The sequence below is a fragment of the Lipophrys pholis genome (assembly GCF_963383615.2).
Source record: "Lipophrys pholis genome assembly, chromosome: 20".
NCBI lineage: Eukaryota > Metazoa > Chordata > Actinopteri > Blenniiformes > Blenniidae > Lipophrys > Lipophrys pholis.
Window position 1 is genome coordinate 12020116 of NC_137648.1, and position 11238 is coordinate 12031353.

The 11238-nt window shown below is 38.7% G+C and overlaps 1 protein-coding gene across 5 annotated transcripts in view; it reads right to left on the reverse strand.

The window, feature by feature from the left end:
* The window catches only part of LOC308125500 (uncharacterized protein), a 31456-nt gene extending 27298 nt beyond the window's left edge, over nt 1-4158 (reverse strand). For 3 of the 5 annotated variants that reach the window (XM_080489315.1, XM_080489314.1, XM_080489316.1), the window contains exons 1-3: nt 3887-4158; nt 3220-3283; nt 600-668 (exon numbers count right to left, since the gene is read on the reverse strand). In XM_080489315.1, the coding sequence (XP_080345441.1) occupies nt 600-668; nt 3220-3283; nt 3887-4076 (323 nt within the window). In that variant the 5' untranslated portion in view covers nt 4077-4158. Of the gene's footprint in view, nt 1-599; nt 669-1293; nt 1352-3219; nt 3284-3886 lie in introns of all 5 variants that reach the window. The other 2 variants (XM_080489317.1, XM_080489318.1) reach the window with 1 other exon arrangement.
* Between the last annotated feature and the right edge of the window lie 7080 nt (nt 4159-11238).

Sequence of the window (11238 nt, forward strand, 5' to 3'; positions counted from 1 at the left end):
GCTGCCATTTTCAGCAGACAGAGGCAGGTGCTGCTGTTGGACAGAGCAATGCTTTGAAATATGCTCAGATTTGACTCTGTTCGTGCACAAAAAATAACTCTCAGACGTCGTTTCATTATCGCTCAGGAAGCATTAGAGTCTAGATGAAAGCCTGTTTTCTCCAGACATCATCATGATGTTAGACCTCGTGACTCCACTGTGGGTGGAGACAATGAGCCAATAGAAAAGCAGGGATGAGGACTCAGAGCTGTACTTGCATCAGCATTTTCCGGCTAAGCCTCAAGTGAAAGTTAGTAGATCCATATCCATGATTATCTTATGAAGAGATCAAAAATCAGCGTTAATAAAAAATGATTGCTGCTCAAAAGTGAATGACAGCAGAGATTTTGATTAGCCAACTCTAAGCAACATGTCATGTTGAGCTGGCATTGCAGACCAGAGCTCAGGCTCAGTAAACACTGCTGTGTGCAGTGGACTGATATCTCCCTCGGGCAATCGCATTCACTCACCGAGGCACCTTAAAGCATTCCTCGAATTGCTTTTCTCAACTTTAAACGCGCCCAAATGTGCTTTAATGAACAGGTCAACACAGATCTTACCATTTGGGCGGGTAGACTTTGGTGTCGTGGTCATGAGGGTCCGACAGGCTGTGAGAGCACACGGGTCTCCTGTGAAAAATGGGAGAGAGGAGCATCAGCAAACAACTGAGTGTCCGAACTATTACGAGTCGATGTTATCTCATTGAAGACAGAAAGTATCTAAACTACCCGAATTCAGTTAACAATCTAAATTAAACACACTAGGACTGGCTTTTAATTGTTGGTTATCAGAAAGTTAAAATTCAGACCTAAATGCAGTGCTGTGTAATCTGAAAGTGCTACTTCCACAATGTGGAAGTGAATAAAGAAAAGTACCGATTTTTGAAGAAACTACCTTTAATATTAATTTAAAGAAGCCGATTTGTAATTTGAGATGCGTAAATTAGGAACGTTTGATTTCTCCAACTGCAGCACAGTAAATTAATTCACATTTTGTTCACATGAGGCATTTTTAATCCATTATTGTGGTCACTAGAACAATTAAAAGTTAACGATCAATTTTATTAAAATAACTACCCGCATAATTTGGAATTGATTTGCAATAAAAAAATAACCGTTTTGTATTTTCTCAAGCAGAACAAAAAAACAATAATAGTTAGCCATTCTGTGCCAGTTTATCAATATTAATACCGAGTTATGACAAGCGAAAACTGCAATACTACAACCTTGTTTTTTTCCCCCACATATTTCTCACCTTTCTAACTGCAATTCCCTTCATAGCCGTCACGAAGTAGGCCAGGCATCGGACGGGCCTGTAAAAATGCTGCATGTTTTCAGTGTGGTTGTGCACTTCAGTGAAAACATAATCAACACACACTCAGCCCCCATTAGGCGGTAGCACGAGATGAGAGTAAAGGAGCTGTCTGACAGCAGGCAAGTATGCACTAAGTAGGTAATAATGAAGAGATCTGTCCAAACTGGTCACTGATATGGCAAACAGATAAACATCACAGACTTGGTGAGTGGAAGTAAGTTCTCATGTCAGAGGAAAGCTCGGAGCACTTTGGAAAGGGAGAGCTAATATTACCTGTAGCTTGGCTCACTGGGGAAAGGGAAGCACACGATAGCCGGCGTGATTTCTTTTTAATACATTTGTCATTACTTGGTGAGACGTATTACTCTTTGTAGCTGATACAAGTATATTTATGTGTCGAGTCAACTTATGTTTAAATAAATATTGTGAAAAGATCATTTTTATCTTCCATCAAACTATTACTGGGCAGTAAATACTCAGTTCAAACTTCAGCACAGTATTGGGTCTAAAGCAACACAACTAGAAAACATTAGGAACCCTGGTACTTTATTTCCCAGTAACAACATTTATGAGATTTGGTAGAGTGTTAAATTTACATTTAATGACACTCAGTTGGAACATATGCAGCTAAAAGGATAAATTGAATTTGCACTATTTTATATTTCTTCTTTAACAATGCTGAAACGTAACAAGTTCCTCAAATTTCACTCATATCCAAACCGCTATCCACTCGAAGGTGCTTTATCACATGCCTAAACAACGCTGATTAGTTATCAAGCATAGTTTAACGTCTCCCCAATAACCTCAGTTAGTCCTAACCTAGTAAGTCTGTTTAGCACATTCAGGACAAACGGCTGCAGTTATCTGTTTATACTCTATCAGAGATACTCCATGAAAAAATTACATTCATGAAGGTTTTAAAAGTTCTACAGCATTTGGTGGCAGTTAAAAGACATCGCACTTTTTCACAACAAAATATGGGATGCCCTGCTAGCTTTTGGCGGTGAGGAATCAGACAAAATGGCTACCTAGAATCTCAGTACCAGATGAGATGAACAAGCGGCGAGAGAAAGAAACAGGAAAAAAACATGCCCCAGGACCTAAGAATCACCTAAAATATTGTAACTTTCCAGTTAATAGGCTGCGTTAACCCACAAATAGTGAGTCAGGATTTAACATCTAACTTTAAAAAAGTACTTAAAACACTTCCTTTGATGTGTGCGCTCCATGCTCGGGCTTCTGATGTCGTGTCCTTTAATTCAAGCAACCCACTATTCTGCTCGCATTTCTTTTTTTCTTTTTTTTTTTTTAAACTCCCCATGTATTTTCATATACGTCATGGGGAACAACAATGCTTTAGCAGCCATCTTGCCCCAAAATAGCAGACAGTGGTAGGAGGGAGTAAGGCTCCCCAAGTCATATGACTGCACCGTCTGCAGACAACTGCAGTGAAGAGCAGAAGTGTCTAGACGAGTCTGTGGCAGGTACACAGACAGTGTCACACATAACTTGCATTCATCCACACCCTGGCATGCAAACTATCTGCATTTTGGGAGTGGGGAATTGTTCCCATGAATAACCTCCGAATCCAGAATTGTTCAAATCAAATTATTTAACGCATTGTGTCAAATATTCCAAGTAGGAATAAAAAGAGAATATGTCCAAAAAATGATGATGTAGATGCAATGAAATGTGCAATTTGAATATATGTGGAATATAATATGGATGCTATTACATAAATGGATACCCAAAATGTGAATACTTGAAATTTAAAGAAAGGAAATACTCAAATCAGCTGCTTCTTGAAAGTTGGGAGAAGTGAAATCACAATTTTGTCTCGACCTACATTGTGGCACAGCAACCGACCTTTGGGTGAGCTGCATTTTGGATGGTGCACTCCTCTTGAACTCCATGGCTGAGAGCGGATCCCCTGCAGAGCACAGACAGTGAGAGAAAGAGAGAATAAAAACTTTCATATGGGGATCATATCACACCCACCACCGGGGCCACGTGCGACAGTTTATCTTTGTTTACCAACATGCGCACAATGGACATTATTGTTTGGTGTTTGGTGTTTATAAACAGTGGTAGTATTGCTGCGGTTGTTAAAACGTAAACAATTATTCCATTTAATTGGATATTTTTCTCCCCTCGGGTGTGTAACAGGAAGCCCGGCTCATGAGCGCGTGGAGTTAAATCAACAACCTCACGTCAGCAAAGGTGCGTCACCTGCGCATCATCCGGTGTGAATGAGGTCAAGTTCCCACAACAAAAACACACAGAAACCCTTTATGCAGTTACATACAGGCCATTCGCACGCATTGTTTTGGACCAAACGTTGCATTTTACAGGCAAAAACCACACAAATTTTAAATAAGGGTGATGAATAATTTTGTTCATTTTCTTTACACGGCTAACCTTCTCTAAATAGCCCCCTTTATTATCTTTTTTTTTAACCCTCCCTGATGTAGCTTGGTGCTGCAGTGCTCTCCACACACTGGATAACTTGCACTCTGGCGCTTTCCTCACCTACCTGGGCATAAAGAGCTGTCTGCCGCTGACAGGCTGCGGGAGAAAAAAACTTTCACAGCGTTTATCTCCCAAATATTTCTTGGCTGAGCGTGGCGACCCGTGGGCGAAGGCGTCTGAGGAGGAGAGTCAAATATTCCATTTTCCAGCAGGCGGCCTCCTTGTAAGCGACCAAAGAGATGTAAAAACTCCATTTCCAATTTTATCAATTTCAGACAGACTCCAGACAGTCTCCTAACGGTTACGTGCCTGCTTCGCCTGCGCGTGCACGCCGAATGGCGCGGAAAGCGGCGATAACAGAACCGGAGTGACGGGCTCGGCAGCCAATCAGAAGGCGAGGATGAGTCCAGCGGCCAATCGGAATGGGCTGTGAGCGTGTGCGGCCGGGCTCTCCTCCTCCTACCCCCTCACCGTCTGTTGACAGAGCACTGAATAAAACAACAGTCTGAGTTAAGCAGTTCATTGCATTGAGATGTGGGTCACTGACTGCAACCTATTCACTCTGGGAAAATGGCAGAGATGCCTGGTATCATGTATTACAGAATAATAGTACCATACATGATGACTACAGACCTGAACATTTCATTAACTGTACATTTGCTCGCGTGTTTGGTTGAGTTTTTGCTATTTAAAATGCTTTTTGAAAACAGATAGATAGATAGATAGATAGATAGATAGATAGATAGATAGATAGATAGATAGATAGATAGATAGATAGATAGATAGATAGATAGATAGATAGATAGATAGATAGATAGATAGATAGATGGATAGATGGATAGATGGATGGATGGATGGATGGATGGATGGATGGATAGATAGATAGATTTATTCCCACCCAATTGTGAGTGAGCACATCTAACCACAAGAATCTAGGTGAAAAATAGCAGCTACTCTAATAAAAAGGAGTACTCTTGTGTCTCTGACTTCAATCAACATGCATGCATTTTACATTGTTAATAAACTGAGCAATACAATCATTTAGAATAATTTAAATTTATAGGTTAGATCTGCTTAAAATCGTCATCCTAATTCTGTCATTACCTGGATAAGTAATTTTGTTAAAAAAAAAAAAAAAAAGATAGGCTAATGTGTCACAAACTATGGAGAAAGATACCACTTATGACGCACTACTGCCACTTGCCCTAGTTCGACCTTTTATATCCATTGGGAAAAAATTATCTAGGTTTTCGCTACTTTCAATTATATTCCTTATTGGTTCACAGCTAAAAATATGTGTACTGTATATCTACTTGAATTATGCTTATCTGTGTCCAACAAAAGGCATATGAGATATTCCCAAAAAGCTGACCGAGCTGTTTGAAGAGATGATACACTTCAACAAAATGCTGAGTCAAAGAAACTTTATTTTGGAGTTTCAACAGCTTCTGGTATCATTGTTGTTGTTAGTATTATTATTTTTATCCATGTTTTATTGTGGAAAAACTATACATTAGGTAGAAAGTTCATCAGGCTACGTTGTTTAATCGTATCACTCAGCATTTAAAAAACTTGAATATCTGTCCTAAATTCTATTAGTTTATCTTGATCAATTTTTTGAGGCAGCCATATTACACAACATTTTCACTTTAAGCTGTTGGTTGGCAGGTGAGGAGCAAACGCCTCAAACTAGAAACTCAAATAAGCACTGATGGAGGAAATAAGTGAACCAGACATTCACAAATCTGTGAAATTCAAACAATGCTGATTGAGTACATCAAGCAATGCTTCTCATGCATGGCAACACTGGTAACAGATTCTTTTGACTTCCCATAGTGTAGCAAAACTGTTCAGACTTCGACTCAAAATCAGTGTCAGCAGGTCTCAGACAGAGTTGGCTGTTAACAATACATATTTATTTAAAAAAAAAAAAAAAAAAAGCCTTTTACAAAAGAATCTCTTAAAGACTATTAGACTCCCATTCCACAGCTCCAGTATCACTTTCCCAACACAGCTGCTGATCCTCACGAACTGACATCAAAAACTTATTGTCCCACAACAAAACAACTTCCAAGTTGGCATTTAAATTCTGTCAAAGTCTACACAAGGCATACAGACAAGTTTGTTGTAAAGAACCGCTGTCCTTTGGATGGAAACTAACAAGTCTTGTCTCCTTCAGCTTTGCACCCTTTAATTTGCATTGTTATGGAAAACCGCTGGATTTGGACAGACCACAGAATCATTGAGGTCACCATAATAGAGAGTGACAGCTCCCCTTTTCAAATCTATTTGGAAGTAAAATCAAAATTCCTGGGAAAGTGAATCCAGGCTGCAGAGAAATATCTGACACAGCTTTGGAAACAGATGTTTTGAGTGAACTGTTAATAAGGGGTGGAATATACTGTAACTTCACATGACTTGCACCTGCAGAGTTAGGAAGGCAGAAAAAAGTGGCTTTTATAGAGATTAGAAAGCATATTATTGTCGAACAAAATAGCAACACTTGGTACTTGTCTTACAATTGTCTTACTGTTATAGAGATCGGTCTGATAAGTATAACCTTGATGATACTGAACGTTATGCAACTTTAGATCTATAATGTTTCACTATTGTTGATAGATAAACTTTATGTCACTTTAAAAAACAGAAAAAAGACAGAGAACACATTTGCGCACCCAACATTTTGTCTCTTTGCTCCCAACAGTCCATTAGAATTCACAGTCTGTCTTTCAAAGTCCCTTTACACTTTCTCAAATTAAAAATCTCACGGCTGATCCCCTCCATCGCCCTGGCTTTCAGATATTGACCTTGTGGTGCTACAAAATAGCTTCTTCCTCACTGCGGGACCCCATAATGAGCCAATACAATGAGGCTTCAGTTCACTGCTCACCTCTCTTTGGTGTCTCTCCGGGTCTTTGTTGACGTTTGTCAGCCCAGGAGGAATTTCGGGGGTTAGAATTTGGCTGTAGTCTAACGGTAGTCTCAGACAACAACTTCTACTCCCAGACTCAAACACAAAAGAATATCAAAAAAATGTTCAGAGATAAACAGGCTTAAACCTTGCAAGGAGGAAAAATCAAAGCAGGGAATTGAATAAAGATTAGATCGCATTTTGAATTCCAGCCAAAGTAACCAAAATGGTTATGAGGTCTGTCTTGTAGCATTTGAATTAACAATAATATTTCCCAAGATTTTGAAGTTTTACTGAGGTTTTTTGGGGTTATTTCTTTTAGGTTTTTATACATAACAAAGTCATGTTCCCTTCAGGCAGAACACCTCTAACTTTGGTTGTGGGGCAAATCAGAAATTCCACTTCAAAGAATAACCCATGAACTCTGCAAGAAGATAACCACAGGTTAAAGCTAATCCATATATATATATATATATATAAACACCAGTATATATGAACAATTGCTTTATAATCATTAAACAATTTACAATGTCACTCCAAATTGTGTGGTCAATGCAAATAGTTTAAAATGTAAATTCATGTATTCATATTCAAGGACTCATTTGTTGTACTGACAACATGAAAGCAAAAGGAGGGTATAGACCCAAGCTTTTGATGGGCACATTTGGGCGAGCTTGATACTCTTGAGTTATCTGACAACGTTTCAAAGAACTTCCTGTGATGTCAGGAATGTTTGTCTTTCTCAGGATTCAAATAATCCCATAATGTTCAGTGGGGTTGAAGTCACGAAACTGTTAGGAAGAATCTACAACTGTCTGCCCCCTCCGCTCTCCTTTGGTCTTGAAGAAGTTTGAACTTTCGAGGTGTAATTGGTCTCATTACCATGGAACAGTATGAGTCCTACACCAGACAGTATGGCCAGTTTCTGAAAAGCAGAGAGCTGCTCTTCATGGGTCATGGTCATGTAGCTTCGGTGCAGGATTCCATTGCCAGAACACACTCACAGATCTAAATATTCCCACCACTGTTTCTTGAAGGTTTGATTCACTCCTGATACACTGTCATAGCTCTTAGACTTGACAGGAAATAAGACATCTTCCCCTGTAATCAACAGTGTCATGTTGGTATTAGCTTAGCTTCCTCATCGTTGTCCTTGTTTTCCCTCTTGAGAAACTGTGATCTGGCCTCTGATACGACTATTAGGCGCTCCTCTTTTGACAGGACTTCAGATTAATGGAGTCTGGAGTTCTTCATTTATCAAGTTCTGTTTTTTACTTGTCAGACAAGAAAGCTTGACAAATTGAAATTCTGATGCTGTGGTTGTTTTGATCTGGTTTGGTTTGGTTTAGTTTGCACACAATCTCTTTAGACCCCTGAGAAGCCTTTGCTCTCATGACATTTTGTCTCCGAGAAAGAGCTTTTTGGGATACACATTTGACTTCTGACACTTTCTTAGCGGTAATGGCGTTTCCCCACTAATAAGATACAGCTAGAAATTTAAGGATATTAATAACAAATTTATATAAACAATGATTGTTTGTTTATATTTTTTAACAAACCTTTGATGAGTAGATATAATGCCCATGAGCATTATTTGACTTCGTGCACAGATAGAAAGAGACATCTGGTCATTTGATTGTGTGTGCACTCGGCTGTACATACATTCATTCATCCATTCATCTATCTTGCATCCTGCTTTATCCATCCCATAGCCAGGGGGCACAGCTCACTGTGGGCGAAGGCACAGCACACTCTGAACACGTCACCAGTCCATCACAGGGCAAACAGTCTCACGCACACTCATATTCACACCTCCGGGCAATTAAGAGTTGTTAATGAACTGCAAACAAAATATTGGGGGGTATGTGGAATATGCTTAGGGTGAATATGAAAATATTCTTACAGAAATATTCCTACAAGGCCAGACTCAAACTGGGAATATTCTTCAATTTAGTCAGTAGTGCTACCCTACACCACTGTGGGGCTGCTACACATACAGTACATCTAATGCGTAGATACGTATGTGTTCAGAGTCCAGTGTATTTGTGATGAACTGACTAGTGTAGTCATCTGACCAAGACATCTCATTTTCAATCCTGACTGAAAGTCTCTGTTTCATATGAAAAGTACATTTAGTGTCCTGGGAATATATTTTTGAAGCGTTCCCATCAACTAATCCATTTAAATAGCAAAAATAATCAATGAAAATGAGTTGTCGTCTTTATTTCAGTGAAAAACAGCAATGTTGCTCTGAAAGGCTATTTAATAAATCAATTAGCTTCATGTTTTGTTTGCTAATCATAAGGCTGAGGTGCTAGAGGCAGTCTCCACAGTATTCATCAGATTTTGTAGGGACTTATCTTTACTCACAAATCTGCTCTTGAGTTTGCAGAACGGAAAATAAACCAATTCATCAGCAGTATAATAAATACAGTTTTGTTCCAAAAAGCTTGGGGTTGTTTGCTTTCAAGAAACAGTAAGTGACTTGTCTTTGTACTTAGCCCGGGGAGATACAGATGGCATTATGACAAGGTCCTCAGAGCACTCGCTGACATCTTGGAGCAGGAGAGAAAGAAACTGTAGCAGACAAATAAAATATCAGCCTCAACAATTCAGTTTATTGGGGATGTAGAGAAGCTCCTGCAGGAGAAACAAATGTTGGTGGTGAAGGAGGACCTGAGACGAAAACGTCCAAAAATCTCGGAGGCCACATGTTGATTTGAAACAGTGTAAGGATCATGAGTGAAATGATGATCCTTTGGGAGGACGAGGGGCATTATACTGAGGGATAGGCGTTGGATGTTGGTTGTAAGAGTTCCCCACTACTGTCGGTCTGGTAAACAGTCGAAGCTCTAAAAATAGCAGAAACTGAGAAAAACATCTGCACATATACTGGTAAAGTAGAAGAAAAGAGTTCTTGCTAGATATGGAACAGGTTGAGCTGAAAGGCAGTAGACGGTCAGCAGTGGCTGGCCTAAGAACATCTTCTGCTGGAAGGAACAGCTACAGGCCACAGAAGATAATGAAGATGATGATCTATAGATATTAAGCAGTGGTTAGTCAAATCATGTGAGTAACCTTCTCCTAATTCATGGTGGAAAGTCAGACAAATTAAAGTGTCTGTTTGAAATCAATAGAAAGGCTAAGATGTTCCTAACTCAATGTAACTTGTTTTTTTAGAGAGCATTGTCTCCAGTGAACAGTGCATTTTGTTTTTCTCACTCACCGGAATTTTCTTCCAGTCAATTTGTCCAATTCTATCTATCTATCTATCTATCTATCTATCTATCTATCTATCTATCTATCTATCTATCTATCTATCTATCTATCTATCTATCTATCTATCCATCCATCCATCCATCCATCCATCCATCCATCCATCCATCCATCCATCCATCCATCCATCCATCCATCCATCCATCCATCCATCCACACGCACGCACGCACACACACATACACACACACACCCTTATCTAAAGAGAAGAAAAAGGAAAGTTTTTGCTGAGACATTGAATCATAATAAGAGAATTAGAAGAAGCACTAAACTTGGAAAATAAATTGAAGACAAAATTAAACGGTATCATCAACATTGTTTCCAAAAAGGATCCTCAAACTCTTATAATAACAAAGATTATTAATGATAAATACAACTCTTCATCAATACCCTTTTGTGTAAAGAGGTAAAAGTGGAAATAAAAAGATTTCCTCAACATAAAAGTTTTAAATCTTCTATTGAAAACCTTGAAAAAATAGCAAAGAGGTTAGAGGGCGAGATTAACACACCTTAAGCACGTCTTTTCCAAAATGTTGATGAAAATTGAATTAACATATTGAATATTTAAAGCTGAGGGAAAACTAAAGCACAATTGAAAACACAGATAAAGTGAAAAGCACAATAATATCTGTCTCTGGGTTTAGATCATATGCATAGTGCGGATACAAAATAAGGAATAAAGGATTAGTGGCATTTCAAATTCTATTTGGTGTCTAGTTAGCTTTTATCTTTTGCTGTGTTAGTGTGATAGAACAAAGTCAAAGGGTAGATCCTCTATGCTTAACCTATAAAGCTGTGAATAGATGATCAATAGAAGTGAAGTTACTCTGAGTTAGACATAGGTTTACTTAAAATATTGCAATGCAAATATGCACTCATCGTTCACAATATTTGCCAGGTTTGTACAACCGAAAGTGACACAGATCTGCTATAAATTGCTTCATTGCAGAGGCAGTAATGTTCAATTTTGATTTGGATCATCAGAGAAGTTACACTTTCAACTGTATGTTAAATTTTGTTCCTTGCTTGACAGCATTATATGAAAAGGAATCTAAAAAAACTACTGTGCAAATCTGCTTCCAGGCCATTGCTTGACTGTTCAAGTAACATTTGTATTTTTTGTATTTAGCCTTTATTTAGTCAGGAGAACCACATTGAGATTAATAATCTCTTTTACAAGTGTGTCCTGAGTACATGTGTGTCCTACATAAAATCACAATATTACTATAGA